The 26,237-nt window shown below is 37.5% G+C and overlaps 1 protein-coding gene across 2 annotated transcripts in view; it reads right to left on the reverse strand.

Moving 5' to 3' along the window:
* LOC112054327 (uncharacterized) overlaps positions 1 to 18,494 on the reverse strand; it is a 36,200-nt gene extending 17,706 nt beyond the window's left edge. Inside the window, exons 1-9 of one of the 2 annotated variants that reach the window (XM_024094079.2) lie at positions 18,318 to 18,494; positions 9,695 to 9,768; positions 6,612 to 7,729; positions 6,242 to 6,344; positions 5,402 to 5,624; positions 4,185 to 4,387; positions 3,191 to 3,315; positions 2,295 to 2,419; positions 310 to 420 (exon numbers count right to left, since the gene is read on the reverse strand). In XM_024094079.2, coding sequence (XP_023949847.2) covers positions 310 to 420; positions 2,295 to 2,419; positions 3,191 to 3,315; positions 4,185 to 4,387; positions 5,402 to 5,624; positions 6,242 to 6,344; positions 6,612 to 7,729; positions 9,695 to 9,768; positions 18,318 to 18,383 — 2,148 coding nt within the window. In that variant the 5' untranslated portion in view covers positions 18,384 to 18,494. The remainder of the gene's footprint in view (positions 1 to 309; positions 421 to 2,294; positions 2,420 to 3,190; positions 3,316 to 4,184; positions 4,388 to 5,401; positions 5,625 to 6,241; positions 6,345 to 6,611; positions 7,730 to 9,694; positions 9,769 to 18,317) is intronic. The other variant, XM_024094077.2, reaches the window with a different exon arrangement.
* Between the last annotated feature and the right edge of the window lie 7,743 nt (positions 18,495 to 26,237).

The raw sequence follows: 26,237 nt of genomic DNA on the forward strand, positions 1-26,237 counted from the left end.
CAATATTTCTTTTCTAGTTACGAAATATCTAGTAGCCGTCATCCAACTGATGTTAACTAAGACAGGACAATCTAAGAGATCTCTATTTCTCTATAGCCTTAATAGCTCAACGGTAAAGGTAATCACTGAAATCGTAGTTGGTAGTTCAATCCCAGCCCGATGGACTATAGTTTTACCCACTCCTAACACAGTCTTTTCAGACTATTTGGATGAGAAATGGAATATGGGCAAATATTGTTTAACAAAGTAATATTTTTTCAAGATACTCTAGTCTCTAATTGCATAGAAACAGAAAACCACAAATCTCACCTCTTTCTGCTCAACAGGCTTCGACCTGGTATTGTTGGGAGTGTTGCTTGCGGAGTTACTTTGTGAGGACTTTGGTGAAACCTGAGCCGGAAGCTGCGGGGAATTCTCGCCCTGGAATACATGAAGTATCTACATTATTTATTATTAAACGCAAGCTTTTTGGAAAGTCTTATTATAGTTTTAATGAGAATATAAATGACTAGCGGACGCCCGCGACTTCGTCCGCGTAAATTTCGATGTCAACTTTACTACTACCCCAACCCTACCCTACCCAACCCCTACATCTACCCTACCCCTACCCTACCCTACCCCTACCCCCACCCTACCCCTACTCTACCCCAAACCTACCCCTACTGTACCCCAAACCTACCCCTACCCTACCCCTACTTTACCTACACCCTACCCCCATCCTACCCCTACCCTCCCCGTACCCTATTCCTTTCCTACCCCTATTCCACCCGTACCCCTATCTCACGCCTATCCTACCCCTACCCTACCACTTCCCTATTCTACCCGTACCTCTACCCTACCACTACCCTACCTCTACCCCTACCCTACCACTACCCTAAACCCGGCCCTAAACCTACCCTACCCCTACACTACCCCTACGCTTCCCTACCCGTACCCTACCCTACCCTGTAACTTCTCTATCTTACTCCTACCCTTAGCAAAATCGGTCCTGTCCTTCGAGAGTGGTGGTATGACCAAGAGAAATAGAGACTTCTATGCTAATAATATAAAGAGGTAAAGTTCGTGTGGTTGTAGGAGGTAATCTCTGGATCTACTGGACCGATTTGGAAAATTGTTTTACCAATAGAAAGCTACGTTATTTGCGAGTGTCGTAGGCTATGTTTGATCCCCATATTCACACGGGAACGGGAACTACGTAAATGAAAGCGCCGAGCGTCATGTAGCGGAATTTCTGCGTCTTTTAGAAATTTTGTATTATCTCCGAAACTATTTATGTAATTAACATACTGTAAAGGGCAAATCTTATCTCCATTATATCCTTGTGGTTATTAAATAATTTATTTTAATAAGGATTAAAGTTTAGTTGTATAAATAATGACGTAAACCTAAGTATATAAAATTAATAATTTTTAAAACACAAAAGGTACTATATCTGCTAATATATAGAAGATAGATATATGGTGTCGCGGACTTTTTTGTAGAACTTTTAAAGATACATAAAGTCTCCATACATTAATTTCAACTTTACACAATAGTTAAGGCAACGCATGCGAATAAGTCTGTTTAAGAGGATTTTCAGTCCGACCTGTATGACAAAAACTGTGATAACTCGACTAATATATATGATACCAATATAAAATATAGCCTATAGCACTCTCCGATAATGTAGCATTCTACTGGTGAAAGAATTTTTAAAATCGGACCAGTAGTTTCGAAGATTACCCCATTTAAAAAATGTGACAAACTTACAAACTTACAAACTTTACCTCTTTATAATATTAGTATAGAAGTATAGATAAAAAGCTTGGTGTTAAACTGTAATATACGACTGTGTGCTTAGTTTTAAATAAGTTTGTAAAATGGTGGTAAACAAAAAAAAAAATAAACCTTGAGTTTGTTGTGGGCTCTTCTCGGACCAAGGCGCGTTAGGAACCCTCGTAACTTTAATTTTAAGTTTTCGACTATTATTATCACCATTAGATTAAATTAAATTATGACATAATCTTGACCTTTCAAAAGTGCTTGTAAACAAACTAAGCTTACTTAAAATAAATGAATTTTGAATTTGTTTAATTTTACTGAAATGAAATGAAAGTTAAATGAAAATTTATTGATTTATCAACTTTTTTTGTTTTTTTTTTATAAATATACAAGGTATTAATTAATGTATCAAACGCAAGTGGAAAATACGCCACCTACTAGTTTTTTATAGTAATACTAGCGGACACACGCGACTTCGTCCGCGTAGAATTTGTATCGGCTAGTACAAAATACATTGTGGTGTGATGACTCACTTGCACGTGCGAGTAGGAGTGCGGCGCCAGCGCGACGGTGAGCGTGAGGTCGCACCACATGGCGCAGCGAGCGCGCCGCGCGCACGCGCACAGCTGCTTCACCGCGTCCGCCAACTGCAGGATCGCTGCAAACCAAATAATCACACGTTACTTTTTTTTTTTTTTTATTCTTTACAAGTTATCCTTTGATTACAATCTCATCTGATGGTAAGTGATGATGCAACCTAAGATGGAAGCTGATTAACTTGTTAGGAGGAGGCTGAAAATTCACATCCCTATCGATTTCTACACGACATCGTACTTGGCGGTACGTCTTTGTCGGTAGAGTGGTAACTAGCCACGGCCGAAGCCTCCCACCAGCCAGACCTGGACAAATTAAGAAAACCTCAATCGGCCCAGCCGGGGATCGAACCCAGGACCTCCGTCTTGTAAATCCACCGCGCATACCACTGCGCCACGGAGGTCGTCGGCGCTTACTAGTGCGGGGTCGCCATTCCAGCACTTTCGAGACCCCAACGTCAATCGGCTCTTCGAACTATGTGCCCCGCCCATTGCCACTTCAGCTTCGCAACTCGTTGAGCTATGTCGGTGACTTTGGTTCTTCTGCGGATCTCCTCATTTCTGATTCGATCACGCAGAGATACTCCTAACATAGCTCGTTCCATCGCCCGCTGTGTGACTCTGAGCCTTCTTATGAGGCCCATAGTTAGCGACCAAGTCTCGGAACCATAGGTCATCACTGGCAACACGCACTGTTCGAAGACTTTTGTCTTCAGGCACTGAGGAATTTCGGACGAAAAGATGTCGCGGAGATTCCCGAATGCAGCCCAGTCGAGTTGGATTTTTTTCTTTTCTTTTTTTTTTTATTTTTTTTTTTTTACGGCTACAATACTCACGATCACTCCTCATGAATCTCGTGTGTGCGGAGTGCGGCGCCAGCTCGCGTCTCCTGGCGGCTTGCACGCCCGCCACGGCGTTCCTCCACGCCAGCATCGCGCTCTCCACTTCGCTGTGAGGCGCTCTAGATTAATAAAAACTTCATATACATGTCGTCGTCATCAACCCATATTCGGCTCACTGCTGAGCTTGAGTCTCCTCTCAGAATGAGGGGTAAGGCCAATAGTCCACCACACTGGCCCACTGCGGATTGGCAGACTTCACACACGCAGAGAATTAAGATAATTCCCTGGTATGCAGGTTTCCTCACGATGTTTTCCTTCACCGATTGAGACACGTGATATTTAATTTCTTAAAATGCACACAACTGAAAAGTTGGAGGTGCATGCCCCGGATCGGATTCGAACCCACACCCTCCGGAATCGGAGGCAGAGGTCATATCCACTGGGCTATCACGGCATATACATGTGGATCAGATGAATATTGGCAAATTCAATTATTTTTATAATAACAAACGACTGAACCAAATTGAGAACGAAACCAGTCAGTCAAACAAAAAAACCGCCATTCATTCGAATTCAAACAAATTCTTATCTAAACCAGCTAGATGACGTTTATAAAAAAAAGACTGACGAATTGATAACCTCCTCCTTTTTTTGAAGTCGGTTAAAAATGCGAGAGGTTATGGTATATTTAAACTAGACAGGAAAAGTAATTTAAAAGTTCATTACATTTATATAATTACAATGTTTTTTAGATAGCAAGGGTATGACGACAGTTCGTTTCACTCTTGAAAGTTTGCCGCGATTCACGATAGTAGTATATATTATGAATGTCATAAGGCAACTGTCACCTTACCCATGCTATCTGAAAAACACTTTAGATCTCTTATTTTTCATTACACCCTACTCAGACGGAACGGAACACTTTTTCGTGCGTGCAGCCGGGCGTTCATCAAATTTACAAGAAGTTATCACGTCAAAAATAACTTACATCTCTGCCAAATTCTTGACATCATCCCTCCAGGTGGAAGGGTTGAAGGCTCCAGGCTCGGGCTCCGCCTCCTTCTCTGCGACGTTCTCCTGGCCGCGCTTTAATACTGTGATCTTGGGGTCTTCCTGTTTGTTAGCCTTCTTGCTTTGAGCGACGCACACACTCGCACGCAGGGTCTCCATTTTACCCATCAGTGTTAGTACCTTGAAAAAGTTCGCTAAAGTTAGCTAATTCAACATATTATATAAAGTTAGTTAGCTATTTCGACATCAAATATTAACTAATAATAAAATATCTGGCTAGGGCCAGATTTGTGTTACAAGATTTCTCGATTACGGGTGTTACTAACATCAGTGATGGTATAAATATGAGGGTATTTGATGACTTGAGCTCATTTAAATATTGCATAGAAGCAGGCGTTACGTTATAATGATTTATTTATGTTGCTATCATCCGCGAAAAGCCGACGAACCCATGCGAAAACGTCACCCAGGTCCGACAAAATACTCTCTACGTACGTGTCACCCCGAAACCGGAGCATCCTCAGGAGATGTTGACCCTACAATGTGCAATTTGCAATTTCTTGGACTAAATAAATAAATCATTATATAATCTTGAGCTCATTTGTTTGTCAGGGGAAGGTGAGATGGGCCAAGTTCACCTTAGTTCTTACAGAATGTCCACAGTGAGACGGTCCGGACGGGCCTGGGCACAGGGATGGAGTTGTACGATACACTTATCCCAGGGTAGGCGTGGGCTAGATGGAGCAAGCTAAACAATCTAACCTTAGTGTGTTCTCTCAGCATATCCACAGTGAGACGGTCCACCCTGGTAGGACAAAGGGGCAGCCTGGGCACGGAGATGGAGTTGGATGATACACTTTTCCCAGGGTAGGCGTGGTCTAGATGGACCAAGCTAACCAAGCATACCTTAGTGTGTTCTCTTAGCATACCCACAGTGAGACAGTCCACTATGGTGGGGAAAGGGAGTAGCCTGGGCACGGGGATGGAGTTGACCAATACACTTTTCCCAGGGTAGGCGTGGGCTAGATGGAGCAAGCTAAATAAGCTTACCTTAGTGTGTTCTCTCAGCATGTCCACAGTGAGACAGTCCACTCTGGTGGGGCAAGGGGGCAGCCTGGGCACAGGGATGGAGTTGTACGATAGACTTTTTCCAGGGTAGGTGTGGGCTAGATGGACCAAGCTAACCAAGCATACCTTAGTGTGTTCTCTCAGCATGTCCACAGTGAGACGGTCCACTCTGGTGGGGCAAGGGGGCAGCCTGGGCACAGGGATGGAGTTGGACGATGAGACGGCTCTCCCGGGGTAGGCGAGGGCGAGACGGGCCTCTGTGCGTTTCCTCTCGCGCTCCAACTGCCTCCATTGTTCGTAGCACGCGTCCAGTCGCGCGTGGAGGATGCTTGATGACGTAGCTGCACCTCTTTATTGAAAAATATCATTTTTGTTTAAAAAAAAAATATTTATTTCAAGTCTTAATAATTCACCATTGATAAAGGTTTTATTAAATAACTAGCGGACCCGGTCAAGCTTCGCTTTGACTTATGTGCACTTCTTCCCCTACTTCTTCTGCTTGACTCTTAAACATTTGTATGAGAAATAGAAAACGGTTGTTTTTACGGTTTTCCCGGCAATTATTCTAGTTTTTCTCACCTTTTAGACCTTCTCTATACCTCCACGAACATTTCAAGACCAAGATTAGATAAATCCGCTTAGCCGTTCTCGAGTTTTAGCGAGACTAACGAACAGCAATTCATTTTTATATATATAATAGATAATAGATAAATATAAGTTTCCTTATATTAATATAAGGATTATACATAGACATACAAATCTAGCAGAATGCAGATTAACACGCATAACATTGGTAACCTGACAATAAAATAAAATTATGATCCAAAAAAAAAAGAATTTTACTTACCTTACAGAATGTTGTTAATTATTTACAAATAATATAAATTCTTATGTTAGGTACATAAGACAAGTGTTGGAAAAACAAGTATTACATTGATAGTTAAACATCTGTAAGCTGTAACCTACCTAATATTTCTCATAGCGTAGAAGGGAGCCAATACAGGTATATCCAACATAGGCGATGGCAACACAGGCGGTGGGACGTTCGGGCTAGGACCAAGGAATGCACCTGCAACAATACAAAAAAATTTTTGAAATTGTATATATGATATAAAAATGAACTTTGAATCTTTCTAAACGCAAATCTCGAGAATTTTTTTTTATTATACTCCTAGAAGTACAAACTCTAAAAAAAAAATTATACTCCTATACAAACGATATGTAATAATACTTAAAAGGCAATTTGTACTTTAATACCATACCATAACGTTCAAGTGTTAGTGGAGAAGTTCCGAAAAGGAAAACAATTGATTGAAAATTAAATACAATTACTCACCAATATTAAAAGGAGTATTTTCGTGCAAAAAAGAAACGTCCACATTCAATTGATTCGGCGGTGGGCGATTTCTGATCAACACGCTCATCTGTCGGGCCAACTCTTGCTGCCTCAATAAATTTGCGGCAGCATTATCTCTGCCTATATTATCAAAATTCGACCTTTCCACGTTACCATTACCCTGAAAACCATCTCGCGGTAACATTTGATTTATATCTCGTCTTTGGACAAACTCGTTCTGCTGCTGGTGGAAACCGTTCGGCTTGAAATTCATCGAGTTCGAGCTCGGTGGATTCGAGAAATCGTAGTTCTGGTTCGTGTTCCGATCGGTCATCGGAGACACCAAGTCGTTCATGTAAAAGCCGTTCTCTCCATTGAAACTTTTAGTGGGAGGTGGGAAGTTCCTATTGTTGAACAACAATTTGTTCCTTTCCTCTTGCATTTTATTGAAATCGTCGCTCTGGAATCCGTTCACATCCATTGGCATTTTAAAATCGTTTTGTAACATCTCGTCGCGCGTTCGCTCGCCCAAGTTTAATTGGTTCAAGTAAGCGAGCACATCCGTCGGATCGTGATTTTGATCTTTCAAATAACCGTTCTCGAATTTGTTCGGAAACCTTTGCGCGTTGAAGGGCGGCGATTCGTAATTCGGCGTGAAGTTCATGTCAAGATTGAGACTGTTCGGTCGGTTGAAATTGTTGAACATACTCGGCTCAGGGAGAGAGTTTCTTTGGTTCGGCTCGAAGAAATTATAGAATTTCTCGTCGTATTTGTTAGGACTAGAGAACTGGGCGCCCCCTATCTCTTGTGCTGCGAGTCGGAGCAAGTTTAACTGCTCCGGTGTGACTGCCTCGGTCTCGTTGATCGGGTCCATGAGCAGCGTATTAACATCGTTCTCGGGATAATTGACAAAACCGTTCGCATTGAAGCCGTGTTGGGGTTGAGAGTTGAAGTTGTAACTGCCCAGTGGCTCGTTGTAATTGTATGTGAGGGGAACATTCTGGTTGTAGTTGTATGGAGATAGTGAAGACATGAACGAGTTTCCTGTGTCATTGTTTGGGTATTGGTTTAAGCTTGACGGTATGGTGTTTATACCTTTTTCCGGTGGCGGTATAGAGCTGAAAAGGGAGAACAGTGTTTAATAAAATTAAAAAACCAAAACGTATACGTTTTTCTGCTGGAGCCTCGTATGTGATTGACGACATCTTTAGCTCAGTAGGTAGGTAGTTTCAGAGAGTTCCTACTTTTCGATTCCTACCTCTGATCAATTTGGGAATACATATTTTCTAAATTAACTTAGGTCTGGTCTGTCGTTGGCATCGCTGCTAGTTATCACTCTACATGAAAAAGCGACAAACGATTTAGCTTTCAAGTTGCTACGTAGAAACCACCAGTGTGGGTAGGTAGAATAAACATATAGATTCTAGTCAACAAAGCAATTCTCCGAAGTAACCACTTCCAAGTAAACCCGTCATCATATTAGACTGCATCATCACTTAATCGATCGATCGCAGTTAAGGGCCAACTTATGCCTCAATAGCTCAACGGTAAGAGCGGTCGGACTCATCACCGAGGGGTGGTGATTCGATCCCCGCCCCGTTAGTCTATTGTCGTACCCACTCCTAATACAGTCTTTCCCGAATATGGCAAATATTCTTAAAAAAAACTTGTCATTGAATAAACATACAGTAGATATGCTTACGCTTCAAAGTACATCTTAACAAATAAAAACCATTAAAATATTTAGAAACCCATAATCACTCATCTAATACCTATTTAATAGTACCAAACAGGATTCTCAAATAAGACGTAACAAAAATTGTATGTCGACATTTTAAAATGTTTAATGCATTCACTTCTTTGTTATCCACGAAGTCTCTAAAGGCCCGGGAATAGGTATTTGATGCTGGAGATATTGATTTACGTCGTCGGAAATGGATATATTTAGCAAAGGTTCAAGGTGAAAAAATACTGCGTAGGTTTCCTATTGTGTTGTGCCGTTAACGTCAGGACTACTGGACAAAGAGGTTTTCTTTTGCAATTCCGATGTGGAAATTTAGAAGAAAATGCTCTGTAAATTGTTATTTTTTTTATTATTCTTTAAAAGTTAACCCACTGCGTAGGTTTCTTATTGTGTTATGCCGTTAGCGTAAGGACTACTGGACAAAGAGATTTTGTTTTGCAATTTCTATGTGGAAATTTAAAAGAAAATGCTCTGATAAATTGTTTTCTTTTTATTCAATACAAGTTAGCCCTTGACTACAGTCTCACCTGATGGTAAGTGATGATTTAATCTAAGATGGAAGCGGGCTAACTTGTTAGGAGGAGGATAAAAATCCGCACACTACTTTAGGTTTCTAAACGACATCGTACCGGAACCCTCAATGGCTTGGCGGTACGTCTTTGCCGGTAGGGTAACTAGCCACGGCCGAAGCCTCCCACCAGCCAGACCTGGACCAATTCAGAAAACCTCATCGACCCAACCAGGGATCGAACCCAGGACCCCCGTCTTGTATATCCACCGCGCACTACACTGCGCCACGCCACGGGAGGTCGTCAAATTGTTATTGTTTAGCACCAATAGTTTAATTATGCTTCGATGGAGTAACTGCTTACTTATAAGCTTATAAGTATCTACTTAAGAATTTAGCCACGGCCGAAGCCTCCCACCAGGTAGATCTGGACCCATTATGAAAAAAACCTCAATCGGCCTAGCCGGGGATCGAACCCAGAACCTCTGTCTTGTAAATCCACTACGCATACCACTGCGCCACAGAGGCTGTCAAAAATCCGTATTTTAGCCTAAAATACATATACACTTGAGTAGTAGGAGAGTACTTAGTAGTGTCCAGTATGTCACCAGTGCCAAAAACCGATGGTTTTTAGTTAATTCAGAAAGTTCCATTAAAATCGGTTCAGTCTTTCAGAGATTATCGACAACAAACAGACAGACATATAACAACACATACATATACAAAAAATATTGAATTCTTTTGGGTAAAAAGATATTAAGATGATTAAACATTATTATAAAAAATAATATTATTATTCCAGGAGATAATAATATAATAAAAGATACTTACCTGCCTGTATCTGCTGGTCCAGGATCTTCAAGAATTTTTGTGATGAGCTCACGAACCATCGGGTTCTCTTCTGACTGTAGGAATACACAATAAAAATGTTAATAGTTTACTAGAATCCTAAGATTTTTACTGCAAATTTAAAAAAATACCAAAATATTATCAACACCCTGCTGAATAAATCTTCCAAAGCTAGATAACTGAAATTTTTACTACTACAATACAACACAAATTCAAATTTCAGCTTTACTTATCTAATTTTAGTTTAACTTATTGAGACAGAGATTTAAGACACATCACAGAGAGAAGCTTATTAAAATTATTCAATGTACTAGTGTAATGTGACAGTTATAATGTGACAGTTATAATGACATCACACAGTATTTGATACATTGTCAGTCAGGACATTGCATTCCATGAAGCATAAACAAATTTTAAAAGGAATGATGACTATGCAGAATTCCTGCTAATGTAAACAGTGTTTACTCTTAATAACTTTGCCTATAGTTTATAGACTTATCAATATCAAAGGCACAATAATCTGCTTTTATATGACGCGAGTATATTAAAGTGGGCGGATAATTGTGCCTCTGAGTATATAATAGGGTGTTGAATGGCATGAGTATCCTGACTGACTGATCAGATAAACACAGGATTCTTGGTAGCAATTCATCTCTTGAAAGAATTGATACTGATAAAAAATTAACCCTGGCTGAGTTTGTTGTGGGCTCTTCTTGGACTAAGGCGCATTACGAGTAGTTTTTCAACCAATTATTATCTACATTATCTTATATTATTACTAACTAATGTTTTAAAAGCGCTCGTAAAGTAAGCATAATTGAAATAAATTAATTTTGAATTAAATTTTTCGAGTTTTATCATAATCAACCAAACCGTTAAGTGCACCATTTGGTGTTTATTTGATCTATAGCTAAGGAGTGTCCATAAGTTAGTTAATATTTACTTAATTTTCTTTAAGAAACAAGGTTACAATACAAGCATTTATAATGCTTAGTCTTGAAAATTATAAATGTTGGAACTGGCCAACATCTAGATAATACATTTACAGAGTATTTTTGTGAGCATTTTCGAAGGTCATGAAATTATTAAATACACTCTCGATCGAGTCATCAATATTCTCTTTCAGTGCACTTTCATTTGAGACCCCACTTGAGTATATTTGCAAACATTTGTATATTCTTTACCACTTTCAACCCCCAGAACTTTTAAACGGCTCAACCGATTTTCATCAAACATATCTAAGTACACTCGCCCATAAGTCACCTTTTAAACTAAATTGAAATTGCTTTATCTGTCCAGGAGCTATGGTGCCACAGACAGACAGACACATAAAACTTATAACACTCCTCTTTTTACATTAGGGGTTAAAAATAAAACTTAAAGAAATAAGAACTTTAAATAGCTTTAACTTCTGTATATCCTATGAAGTAAGGTCTAATACAAAGATAGACTCAGAAATCATCCGAATCATCTGGCTGTACAGTTAACGATACCACAGGTGATTCAACGCTTGAAAAGATGGCAAATTCTTGATTGAAAGCTACATATGACATACATATATATGGAGCTTCTCCCGCTGGGGAAAGTTGCTTCCAACCGCCAAATCTCCCTACAACTCCTCTACTCATAGTCTATCGACTGATTGCACGAGATCAATAGAACAAAAAAAAAAACTTCTGTATATTTATTTGTGAGAGTAAACACTGCATGAGATTTAGAAATAGTGTAGAGAATGGTGTGATATAAAGGGTGTAGTGACCAAAATTGAGAAAGGTATTATTATGTTTAAATAATACGATTTATAATTTAAATAACGTTTATTGAGCTAGGTAGCAAGACATGACAGTTGTAAAGTGGAATTATTCAACTACCTACATAATTAAACTAAAGTTTAGAAAAGACACAGAATTTATGTAGATTATATACATGACATACCTTCCTCCCAAGTATATTACTAATTAACTACTAATTAAAGTAAGTAACAAATTTAAATCCCAAATACAATAGCAAAGTATTTAAAAGATATACATAGCATAAACATAAATTTAACCATCATCTTCCTTAGAACGACTCGGCCTATAATATGGACCTTTATGATAAATATTTCTTTTTGTTCTAATTTTTCCTCCGGGCATATCAATCTCTGCTGATTTAGGTATTCCTAATATCTCCTCCCATTTCTCAGCACTAGGTATTTCAATTATAGGGTCTGTTTCTATTTCATACTGATTTTCTTCTTCCTGATTGGCTTTATCATCATCCCTTGTCTCTGTATCATCAATTTTTTCATTATTTCCACCACTTGTTCCACTTGTTGGTGGTAGGTTCTCACTCTCTTGTACTTTAATAATCTGGTCCATATGTCGTCTTAAGACGGTTCCTTCTCCTGTTTGTACCTTATAGCTGGATGGACCATCTTTTTCCTTGATTTGTCCAGGTAACCATTTTGGTCCTTTTATATAATTTCTATACATTACATTTTGTCCTATATTACTTTGTCTGTTTTTCTGCTGTGCATTTTTTATTACTTGACTTTCTATTTTTCTATGTTGTATATTATCTGGATGCAAAGTATCCATGACAGTACGAAGGCGTCTATTCATTAAAAGCTCTGAAGGACTCTTATTTGTAGAAGAGCATGGTGTAACACGTAGGCCTAATAACATATTTGGAATTTTAACTTCCCATGGTCCATGTATTTTGCGTAGTTTGTCTTTTACAGTTTGTACCATTCTCTCTGCCAAGCCATTGGTGGCAGGATGGTAAGGTGCTGACGTCACATGTCTTATTTTATTTGATTCTAAAAATAATTTCATTTCTTGAGATACAAAGGAAGTACCATTATCTGAGACTAAGGTTTCACAAATACCATGAGTAGCAAACAAATTTCTTAGATGGCCAATCACTGTTCTAGAATTTGTGCTATTTACAATAAAAACTTCAGGCCATTTAGAAAAAGCGTCGACTACTATAAGAAATGTTTTATTCATGTATGGCCCTGCAAAATCTATATGTATTCTGGACCATGGTCTTGATGGAAGAATCCATTCATGAGACGATTTCTCAGGCATACGCCTATTTTCCAGACACTTAGAGCAATTTTGAACTAGTCGACTTATGTCGTCGCTCAATTGTGGCCACCACACATAACTCCTAGCCAATGCCTTGGTATGAACAATTCCATTATGAGTAGTATGAAGCATGCGTAGGACGGTTTGTCTAAGGGATGGTGGTATAACAACGCGGCATCCTAATAATATACATCCATCTTGTAAAGACAACTCTGTTCTATGTAACCAATATGTTCGTAGATCCCTATCAGTAACTTTGCCTGGCCATCCACATCTTAAAAAATGTACAATTCGTGAAAGTGTCTGATCTTTTGTAGTTTCGGAAGCTATCTCATGAGCTGTGTAGGGAAAATCTTCCACCTTTTCTGCCATTAGCAATACTTCACACAAAGATTGATCTTCTTGCTCTGGGACTGGTAGCGGCCATCGACTTAAACTGTCTGCATTGCCAATTTGACTTCCAGGTCGATATGTAATACTATAATCATGTGCTGTTAATGCTATAGCGATTCTTGTTAGCCGAGGTGATAAAATGGATGGCATAGGTCTTTTAGGATCAAATATTCCTAGTAACGGCTTGTGATCGGTCACTATTGTAAATTGTCTGCCAGCTATATAATTGTGAAATTTTTTAATGCCAAACATAATCGCAGTAGCCTCTTTATCTAACTGTGAATATCTTCGCTCATGTGCATTTAATGTCCTAGAGCTCATTGCAATAGGCCTTTCATGTCCCTCATCCATAACATGTGATAGCACTGCTCCAACGCCATATTCTGAACTATCACATGTTAGAATTACATGTTTATTCAAATCATAATGAACCAATGTAGTTTCAAATGTTAGCAACTGTTTTGCTTTATTAAATGCATCCTGTTCTCTTTGAGTCCATCTCCAAGTTTGAGATTTATCTAGTAGTCTGTGTAACGGCTCCAATGTTGTTGCCTTATGAGGTATAAACCTTTCATAAAAATTATACAAGCCTAAAAATGCTTGCAACTCCCGTACATTCTTAGGTTCTGGTGTTTTTAAAATAGCTTCCACTTTACTTGGAGCTGGGTGTATACCATCTCCATTGATCACAAAACCTAAAAATTCTACTTTTTCTTGAGCAAATTTACATTTATTCTTGTTAAGATGGAATCCAGCTTTCTGTATATGTTTTAAAACATTGTCAAGTCTTTGTTGCATAATCAGTATTGTAGGACCACTCACTATGATATCATCAATTAAAACTGAAACACCCTGGATTCCTGCCAGTAATGCTGTCATAAGTCTCTGAAATATTCCAGGGCATGCTTTGACTCCGAATGGTAACCGATGAACTGAATATAGGCCCTTGCATGTATTTAAAGTTAACATTTTGGCTGTACTCTCAGTAACTTTTACTTGTGTATATGCTCGATCGAGGTCTAATGTTGTAAAAAACTTTGCACCTGCCACTGTAGCAAATACCTCATTGGCTGTTGGCATAGGAAAAGTATCCGATTCAGTAGCTTGATTGACAGTACTACGGTAATCTCCACATAGCCGGATATCCCCTGACTTCTTTATTATTGGCACAACAGGTGTTGCCCACTCTGAAAAAGATAAGGGTTGTAGTACCCCCTCTGCCACTAGCCGGTCAATTTCTTGCTCTACTCTAGCTTTGATGGCATATGGTACTGGACGAGCTTTCAGAAATCTAGGTGTAGCATTTGGTTTAAGATGTATTGTAACAGGGTCACCAGTAAATGTACCCAGCTCATCCTCAAAGATTTCACTATATTTTGAAATAGTCTTGTCAATGTTTACAAGATCACTGCTTGATATACAATTAATGTTCAATGTTATGTTCAGCGGGCTCAACCAGTCCCGTCCTAGAAGATTAGGACCACATCCTTTTGCTATGATTACATTTAGGTTACATTTTAGATTTCTATACTGAACATGAAGTGTTGTTTGACCAAGTAAAATCACTGGTGTGTTTGTCCACGTGCGTAGAGTAAGTGACACTGGTCGAAGAGTAATCTGTTTGTTTTGATATTTTATCTTCTTCCAAGTGTATTCATTTACTAATGAAAAACTCGCTCCTGTATCTACTTGCAATACCACTGGGATGTCTTCCAATAACAATTCGACCACAAAAGGTAGTATTTTAGTCTCAGATTGAATGCTGTAAATTCCATTCAAGCGTATATCTGGTTCCTCAGTAAAATTTATATTCTTCTTAAAAGATTTTTTCTTTACTAAGCATATTTTTTCAATGTGTCCTTTTTTAGAACAGAATCGGCACACAGCGTTAATAAATCTGCATTCACCACCATGACGATCACCACACCGGTAACATAGACGCGAGCTAGCCCTGGGCTGTACAGCATTTACATCCATGGCTTCCACTGGTGAACTTATAGATGTATTGTTTGTACTTGTGTTACTGCTTTCTATATTGACAGAAGATTGAATCATGTGACAATCTTTTCCCGCAGTTTCGGCGGCTAACATAGCATCTATAACATCTTGATAACGTAGGTTATCTTTTTTCAAAAGATCGTACTGTAGACCGCGATCTTTCATGCCACAGACGAGCCGATCACGTAACATTCGTTCTAAGTCCATAAAATTACACTTGGAGCTAATTTTTCGCAATTGTGCAATGTAATCTGACGCAGTTTCATTTGTATCTTGGTTACGTGTATAGAATTTGTATGACACGGAAATTTCATTTGGTTTAGGACTATAATGTTTTGTTAAGATTGTTTCTATTTCAACAAATGTCACATCACTCGGTTTTCTTGGTGTAATTAACGCCAAAAACGTCTCAAAAACTTCCGCTCCACACACAGTAAAGAAATTCGCTCGTTTGGCGCCATCCAACATGATGCCATTTGCCTCGAAACAAAACTTTAACCGGTCAATGTAATTGTCCCATATGTCGATTTTTGGATTAAATTCACCAAACTTCACTGCTTTATGATCCATTTTCACCAAATTTTCGTCTCGTCGCCACTATTATGTTTAAATAATACGATTTATAATTTAAATAACGTTTATTGAGCTAGGTAGCAAGACATGACAGTTGTAAAGTGGAATTATTCAACTACCTACATAATTAAACTAAAGTTTAGAAAAGACACAGAATTTATGTAGATTATATACATGACAGGTATGCTTTACATTTCATACCATCTGGTTTAGGCATGTAGATGGGTGAATGAAAGGAGATTAACAAAGGGGATTTATAAGGCAAGTGTAATGGAAAAGTGCGGAAAAGGCCCAGGGAAAAGAAGAAGGCAAGAAATGTTGGAGGGGGAAGGCCAAGGCCAACATTACTGGACCAAATCCTCAGTAAAGGCCATGTCAACGTCAACAACAGTACCCTAACCGACAATGAACTTGCATGAAAGGATTGATGAAATTAGAAGCAAGGGATATTTGCAAGTATTGTAGATAGTGGAAGGATGGGGTCTTTGCCTCTATGGGAATGATGTATGTATGTATGTATGTATGTAAGAACTATGTTTTCTGCTTAATTAAAATTTTGTGCTAATTTTGAGACACTCTTTTAATACATTTAATTATACTACCTACTCTTTTAGTACATTTATTTTATACTACCAGATGGCTCATTTTACCTAAATTTACTATTCATATTATAAATAGTAGTCTCTCTACTTTTGGAAGTTGCTTTGGCTATAGATGTAGTATTAAGGTGAACAGCCCAGAGTTTGGCAAGTGCATTAAAAAAAAATGCATCTAAAATTGAAGGAGCATCAGCAATCTCACATGCAACAGAAATGTGAAAGATCTCCCTCTGTATCATTCTGAATAATTGTTAGGTTACTGTTGTTTGAATGTCACCCAGTGCATTCACAAGGTAGGTCTTCACTAGACACTTTATTTTTCTACAAATTGTACAAAAATCTTCTTCAATAAATATTCATAATGAGTCCTCATTACATGTGATGCAGTGCATGTGAGCATCTATACTATTTATTAGAAATCTTAAATTATAAATGTGAAAAGTCATTCATCACGAAATCTCAAAAAAACGCTTGATGTACTAAGCTGAAATTTAGCAAGCCAAGGAAGTAAGTTTATAGTGAGTAGGTATCCACTAAGAATGGATTTTGCGGTAAAGAGCAGACAAGTCATGGGTGTCTGCTAGTATTTAATAAGGTAAATTACACGGACAACCACAAAAATTACTGAGATTTGACATTGGTGTATATCTGCAATTAAACTTAAAATAACTTAGTTTATTTAAAAAATCTATAGGGTTACAACAATTTTAGACCATTATTACACATACATAAATTAAATTAGGCAAGTACCTAATATTTTATGACATATTATTCATAGGTATATATCCTTAAATTAAATTTAATATAAAATACTGTTTCAATTTTCTTTTAATATAACTCTTGTATACCAATTGTATTATATTGGCATATTTAGGCAGGTATTTCATTAATAATATGAGGAACTAAGCAGCTGTGCATTTGTCATAGATATTGCTTGCTCGCTATGTCTGCAGTCGGTTAGCCGACATCGCTTATAGGATGTTCTATTTTATGAATTTTATGAACTCTTCTTTTAATCATAAGTATTTGAATTGCATTTGTATATATAAAGTGCATACCACTGGATGATCCTTTACTTTAGTATTTCAAATGAGGTCTCTGTATTTTAGAGAGAATCCTAAGCCACATCTGATAAAGTATAAAGCTTTTCTACTGCCAATGGGTTCTGCAGATCCAAACCTTGACCCTAATATCAATTAGATGACAGATAATGTTTGAGCAATATGAATAAAAATTCTAGCAATAGTACAAAACATATTTCCATATCATGCAAAGCAGTATTAGACATTATGAGCAGTGCTATTTGGCAAAACAAAGCACTTTGCAGTCAATTATTTGACAATATCATGATGTTATGACCAGTTCCTGCTTTTTATCAACATTAGATCAACTAAGGTACCAACAAGTTGTAGTAAACAGGAAGGGCATGTATATAGACACTCAATATATCACATAACGGTTGTATTACTCTAAATGATGCAATGTTTAATTTGTAACTGTTATTGTTATTGACTTTGCAGTGAAGGACGTCGTAATGTATAAAAATTTGTTAGAGAAAGTACAATCTAACGCGTAGTAGGCGCTTAGCTTTATATTATAACACTAGGCGACAAATCTCAAAGACGCTTTATTGACGAATTTTTGATCACAATCGGGACGCCCACGTTTGCCAGCAACACCTTTTATTACGTCCTCTAATACACAAACTACATAATTCTAAAAATATTGTGTGCACTGTTCGTCACATCGCTCACCTCGAAAAAATAAATAGATGTTTTGGTGCGAGGGCAAACCTATCGATAATACCGTAGCAGGTATTTTTCATGGTGAGAACGTATTTTCGACGACAACGCACGTTTTTGGCGAATATTTATGAGGTTTTCACGGAATACGGGTCAAATTGACAGTTCCAGTTGGACATTTACAACACCCATGGGAAAAGGCACTTTTCACAAACACTGAAGTACTTACTTGATCAGCATCATTTTCGATGGATTTGTACGCGTTACTATTGAGACACAAATCACTGAAGGCCATTTAAACTTAAAAATTATATTTTTTAACCACAGGACGTACAAACACCTAACACTATGCCATTTTTCTATGACCTACATGTGTTTATAATTGTGGCTATATATCTTGCGAGTGTTGCTGCCATCTAAAACGAGCAAAGCTAAAAAATAGCTGCGTTTTGTGAAAATAATACTTAACAATTTTTGAGTTACAACTTACTTGGTGCATTATATTAATATATTATTGAGGTCTAATGATTTTTTTTCCAAAAATTTCTATGCTTAGATATTATGCTTTTCCCGCGTTTTTAGATTTCTCGGTTTATTTTTTTATTTTTTTTTTCCTGGAACCTAAGATAAATAGTTTTTATATTTTTATTAAAGTGAGATATTTTAATAAATAAAATACAAGATTTAATGGAAATGTAAAATTATAATTAAATGAATGAGTGATGTACTTAACGTTACAAACCAAATATTATTTTTACTCGAATATAAATAAAATCATGTACAAACGACATACTTTTTATTTTACATTGGCATACAATGGCAACCCACATGTTATAAAATATATTCAATGGAATCTAGTCTTTTGACGTGAATTTATTACCACTGCCATCTTGTAGTTGCCTCATAGACTAGTAGTTTAAATAGCAAACCAAGTGGCGTCCTCATCTACGGGTAAGTCTTTAATCAAATGTTGTTCCTATTAACGAAGAGATGGCGGTAAATTGAAATTTTAACGAGTGGTGAATATTTTGAAAAAGAGCAAATTAAGTAAACTCAATTCTGCTCGGTCGAGGCTGACTTAACAAAAAACTAAAGTAAGTCGGTAAGCTATATATAGAAGTAATTTACATAAGTACTTAATTTGAATTTAGATGAGTAGGGACTTAGCAACGATGAAATCATTTGGTACCAAAGATACTTATACCTATGGTAATGTATAAAAAATAATAATGGTAAATGGTATTCTAATGGTATGGTAAAAAAATTAGGTACTTATACCTAATTTTATAGACGGTGGCGAGGTAAGGTGAGCGAGGTTAAAACTAATTATAAAATTAAGCGCCTAATTAGGTAGGTAGGTACCTAATTGAGTAGGTTCTTTCATGATTTTCGCTGATGATGATGATCGCATTAGTTGTGCCATGAACTGCAATTCTACACTTAGCAATTTACGCGATGACACGGCCATAGATTACGCGATGAATAAAACGCCAAACGGACTATTCCAAAATTGTATTCTTTTTTTTTAAAAGATCCGAGGATCAGATTTACTGTAGCTACGTGCACAAAGTTTTTAACTAGAATAGACATTCTAAGTCAAGAACTATGTAAACATGGAATTTTAAATATCTGCTGAGGTTTTAGGACTGATTTTCACAGGTAGGTCTTTTGTATGGCTACATGTATCACGTTAAGTGTCGTGCTTATCTACGGATGTCAGACCTGAGGGTAGGCATGCAACAGGAATAAGTAGAGGTTTTCTTTCCTGATTGTTTATGTGCCGTAGGCTCTTTAATGGGATCTCTCATGGTTTTGGGAAATCGCAGAAGCATCTTTTGATGGGGCCCGAAAGCAACAGAAGAGGGCGGGACGACTCTCTAAACCTGAGTTAAAAAAAACCCACGTCCGGGTGACGTGAGATATCGGGGACCTGACCTCGTCTTTGCCAGCAAAGACGTTGTGAAGCTTGTGTTTGTGTTGCCTGGGAAGCGTTGTCGTAAGTCGTTATGTCATAGTCAGGATCATAAAGGACGTTTTTCTGGCGTCTAGATCTACAATCGGGTGAGTAGTTGCAAGCCTCAACCACTAGTTGGTTGGGGTGGGTGGTGGCTCTATCAAAATAAATTTTCAACAACAAAATACTTAGTACCTACGAGTATAGGCTCAGAAAACACATGTACAAGATACAGGTATTAGGTTACCCTTAGTGCATTGACGAATTAGCACAAAGTAATTAATAACGCTTTCAGATCTCCATTCAGAGCATGGCTTGCTGTGGGCAGTAATTAATTCGATAACTCGAGTAGACAATATTAATCGAATCCCGATTGTCCGTCTGTATGATTATATCATCGCCCATCGCCGGTGGAGTGCACAATCCCTTTGTAGCGGTTTGGGGGAAATTGTATCAGTGCATATTGCATACCTGTGAGCGCTTTGCTCGATGTAATTGTGCTATTCAAATAGAAGATTCGTAACTGCGAATCTGATGGAATTGTGTATAGGTACGGAGTCATATACTCAGTGCCGGCCTGAAGTAAATTTTAAAATGGAGCGAGATCCAATTATGGCGCCTCTCCTGTTTGCTCCTAATATGTATATATATTTTTTTTATTCCTTTACAAGTTAGCCTTTGACTACAATCTCACCTGATGGTAAGTGATGATGCAATCTAAGATGGAAGCGGGCTACACGACATCGTACCGGAACGCTAAATCACTTGGCGGTACGTCTTTGTCGGTAGGGTGGTAACTAGCCACGGCCGAAGCCTCCCACCAGCCAAAATGCCACATGACTAAGACACCAGGTCATTATCATCTACATCTGATAGTGGTTGTTAATGAATTTAACATTATCACCCTAACCCCGCCTAACCGCGTAGAAGCAGCGTAATGGTTTTTTTATTCTTAACAAGTTAGCCCTTGACTACAATCTCACATGATGGTAAGTGATTATGCAATCAAAGGTGGAAGCGGGCTAACTTGATCAGAGGAGGATGAAAATCCACACTTCTTTCGGTTTCCAGCCGGGGATCGAACCCAGGACCATCTTGTAAATCCATCGCGCATACCTATGCGCCACGGAGACCGTCAAAAATGGTCGTCTAATCTCCCTAACCCCTCTGCGAGCCTGGCTCTGTAGTGGGCCGTTAAAGTAATGAATAAAGTAGGACGTAGGTACAGATAAAGACATCAAGTAAATTAATAAATGGAGTTAGTATACAAATACAGATGTCACTGGCAATTATTTTAATGTTCGCAGTCGGGTGGATACAAATTGGATAATGGGCACTGCAGCGCTGTAGCTAGCACTTCCCGCTGCGATGTCAGGAGCAGGTGACGTTTGGACTGTCATGGCGGCGACGTAAATGATTCGGCGGTAAAATTGTTTATTGTCTATGGGTTTGTTTACCAGTTTGTAGGTAAATTTACAGATTAAAGAATAATATGCAGATAGAGCGCACGGAATAGGGCAGTGATGCAGCCATTTCAAATACTAATTCAAAAACATCAGTAATAATTTATATAATAATAACGTCGCATCAGTAATTTTCAATATTATTCAAGAAAAATGGTGTCTTATGTTTTTAAATATTTTAAAAACTGTTTCTAAAAACTAAAAAAATAAGATGGATTATTTTTTATAGGTTGACTAGCTGATGCCGCGAGGTTTCACCCGCGTGGTTCCCGTTCCCGTGGGAATACCGGGATATTATATAGCCTATAGCCTTCCTCGATAAATGGACTATCTAACACTAAAAGAATTTTTCAAATCGGACCAGTAGTTCCTGAGATTAGCGCGTTCAATCAAACAAACTCTTCAGCTTTATAATATTAGTATAGATTAATATTAGTCTCTTATGATATAAATTTACGTAATTGTTATTAGTGAAATACAAATTATGAAAAAAAAATTGTAGGTTTATGGTAGATAACAACAGTCAAGGAAACACACGCGTGACGTTTGTTTTTTTTATGGATTTCACCAGCTTCACTACGCAGGTTATAAAGACTCATTCTGTATCATTCTCTATTTTGTGGTAATTATATAGTTATTTTAATATTTTTTTACTGTATAGAAATATTATTTATATAAAATTAAAAAATCGACGAAATGGACATTATCAATGATCGAGAATTTTCCTTTCTGACATGAACATTTTTAAAATGAATAATAATCAAATCAAAGATTGACATGCTTGTGCATATTATAATTAAAGTTTAGTTTCATTAATAATAATTATTGAAATTAAACTTTAATGTTTTTGTGTTTCCTTGGAACTAAAGGTTCTTTGTTTTGCTGTGAGCTTTGCACTTTAATTATTCTTATCAGGTCATTTTAATAACGTACATAAAGGCTAAGCCTTAGGTACCTATGAAACAATCTATTTGGCGCTTAGACCCACCGCGCTCCTTCAATACGGGTTGGCGGGCATAGAATAATAGTTTGATAGCCAATAGCTAGAAAGTGGTAGCTGAATTCGGATCACTTTTTGTGGTGATTTTGTAGGCACGTAGCATATCTCGGTATAGTATAGATTTTTTTTTCTATAGGTAGGTATCTACTTTCTTACATATCATAACAAAAAAAATTGAAATATCATTTCAATACGCTACTTATTACATCAGCATCTACTTAACATGCCCCTTTAAAGTACCTAATTCCATAGACAATAACCAAAAACTCGTTTAGCGGAATGCAAAACAAAAGAAAATTGGAATAAAGAAATCAATCGCAATCGAATCAAGAATTCGCAGACTGTAAGTGAGAGTGAGATGCACAAATACAAATGCACAACGACATGACAGAGACGGGAATAGCGTTAATCCTATTGGCTTATACCAGGCGACGTTTGCCACGATTGGTCGCCGTGCTTTATTGAACTGTCACTGAAGACCGCGGTTTAGGGGTGAGCGGTAATTCGGGGGCAAATGGGGGGAGAAAAAGGTCGGAAAAGGGGATAGGGAGAAGGGGGGTTGGGTGTTTCACGGAACGGAGTTTGGCGATTGACTTGTGGGTAGTTTTTGGGAATCCTTTTGGGGATTGAAAGGGATTTTTGAGTATTACTTCGGAGAAAACGTTTGTCAATTATATTTCAGGGAAAAGCCTTTTTCACTTAAAATACAAATATTTAATGCTATTAGTACTTTTTTTAAAATCTAGTCTTACAAAACTTGAACTGGTTTCATAATTACTCTTTTTTTATACAGGTACCTGAATTTTCATAACGGGTTTGATGTTTTGGTATCAAGACATAACTACTATTGTATACTTAGGTACCTATAATTTATCTACGTAATATGTAATGAGTATTTTGAAATATTTTCATAATTTAATACAATAATAAATTACAAAAAAGACACACAAAAAGTTTTATTAATATCAGTACCGAGGTTTTGAAACAGTACAAATATACCTTTCTTTTTGAATCTGTAAACAATTCAATGTTCTTCTGTCCTTCAAATAAAGAATTCAGACCATAATAAAAATTAAACAAATGAAACGTTTCTCTTATAGGTCTCGATGAAAATTCAATTCACTAACTTTGACGTAAGTTAACACCTACATAACCTACTTAATAGAATTAACATCAAATCAAAAACAACTGCATTTTTGGTATTCCGTAAAACCTATTGTTAACAAAAAAAAATCACAATGTCTACTGCTGTTACCTAAGAGTATCTAGGCTCTACTGGAAAATGTAATTTACCTAATCTATACTAATATATAAAGCTGAAGAGTTTGTTTGTTTGTTTGATTGAACGCGCTAATCTCAGGAACTACTGGTCCGATTTGAAATTTGTCCGGTCTTTCAGTGTTTGATAGTCCATTTATCGACAAAGGCTATATATTATCCCCGTATTCCCAAGGAAACGGGAACCACGCGGCGTCAGCTAGTCTATGATATCCACGAAAGGTTGTCAATAGACATCGGATGACATTTTTTACATAGAATCTAAATTTTGATCAGTAAGCATTAAATTAATAGTGAATACGAAATCACGGGACTTAAAAATTACTAACTTAGGTAGGTACTTACTAATAGTCTAGTTGGATAATATCTTTTACGTCAACTACCATACGAGTATGTCAACGATAGTGAATTCACCTGTAGCAGGTACGTAGTAAGTTGATAGCCCGCCAACCCGAGTTGGAGTAACATGGTGGGCTCTCAAATAAGAAGGCGGGTCTATACCTACAGTGGGCAGTTAAAGTAGACTGTTAATGAACAAGTTATAGTAGAAAAAACTAATTACTCGTATATGTAATTAATTATTTATGTCATAATTAAAAAACTCCGATATACGACAAGCAGACAACTTAGAACACAACCACAAGCACAAAACTGAGTTTGCGGCCAGGTGTCATGTTGCTGGGTTTATTAGTAGCCTAGTTAATCGACTTCCAAAAAGGAGGAGGTTCTACATTAGGCTGTATGTTTTTTAATTATATTATACCTAGCTATAGCTAGCAAGAAAGCTTCTAATATTACTAACAGAACCCCGCGGTTTTATCCACATAGTTATCACTCCTATGGGAATACAGGGATAAAAAATATACTTCCTTCCCTGATTTAGCTTTCCATTGATAAAAGAATTCCGATTTAACAAATCGGTATAGTTGTTTCAGAGCCTATGCAATGCAAACAAACACTCTTTCCTTTTTATAATATTTATTAGCATAGATACCCTTTTTTATGTAGAGGGTTAAGAAGAAGATTGTATACCGATTTAAAAATACTCGTAGGTACATACGCAAAACAAATGCCTATTTATTTCCTCAAATGTCATTTCAACAAAAAGCTGCCATTGGCGCTTGAAACGCGGGAAAATTGTTGACTTTTCCTCTCTGACGTTGCGACGCCACGCCTTCGCGAATGTTCCCTCATATTATTGGATGCTACCCACAATATAACTACCCTAGAATCAGATATCAAATTGCAGATTACATAACTTTTACCTACTTATTGCACGGTAGTGCTTCTGTAATGGATATTGTTGTACTAGTGATTTTTTTTTAATATTCTTTCGTACTAACTGAATATCTGCTTATTTCAATTTTACCTGCTCTGCTCTACTTGTCAAAAAATATATCAATAAAAAATACGAATATTCAATGTTTTGTCGAAAATATATGGAAATTCTAATATAATTATCAGATTGACATCTAATAAAGTTCAAAATAAAATTTGGTCTATCGGGATTCCTAATGAATTTATTTTAAGAACTAGCGGACGCCACGTGGTTTTACCCGCGTGGTTCCCGTTCCCGTAGGAAAACGGGGATAATATATAGCCTAAAGTCTTCCTCGATAAATGGCCAATCTAACACTGAAAGAATTTTTCAAGTTCAGTAGTTCCTGAGATTAGAGCGTTCAATCAAACAAACAAACTTTTAGTTTTTTATATTAGTATAGAAGTATAGATAATATTATGTAAAGCAGAGAAACTGAAGTTTCTATTGCCCTATATTATTCTGCATAACTTTGCATTAAAAAGTTTGGTGAAATTAAGGAAAACGATTGCTAAACATGTTATTTGGTCCTGCAATGTTTTCTGGAAAATCCAACAACTAATTGTGTGAAAAAATAAAACAGAAACTTTAAATTGACTGCGCAGTGGAAAGTTCCATTAACAACTCGTAGAATATATTTTATCTGAATTGGTATGAAAAAACTAAAACGGCAATTTTTAATGTCGCAGTTTATTATGTCAACAATCTCATTAAAATAAAATTAAAATAAATAAAATGTATAACTTTACATCCGTTCGCCATAAAACCCATGTAAATGGGAAAACGAAATAACCATTTAATTTCAGCTTTCGAAACGGGCGTCATTATTCTAAATGGTTGGCTGACGCAGCGGCGTAATGCCACAAATTAAAGCTTAAAACGGACGCTTAACAGCTGACCCAAAATCGAAGTCTCCCCCTGTCTGGGGGCCGCAGTCAGATGCGAAAAGCAACGGGGCGGAGACTCGCCCCGCCTTCGAGCGATGCCACGCGGAGACCGGAGAGATCGAGTCAAAAGTACTCCGGCCGCAGAACGCGAGGCTCGCTGCCAATGTTCTAAAAAAAAATACGTCAAAAGTGACAGTTACGGAACGCGTTCGGAAATATTTTAGGTATTTTATAGTGACGATTTGCGGT

The sequence above is a fragment of the Bicyclus anynana genome, chromosome 2 (genome assembly GCF_947172395.1).
Source record: "Bicyclus anynana chromosome 2, ilBicAnyn1.1, whole genome shotgun sequence".
Lineage (NCBI taxonomy): Eukaryota > Metazoa > Arthropoda > Insecta > Lepidoptera > Nymphalidae > Bicyclus > Bicyclus anynana.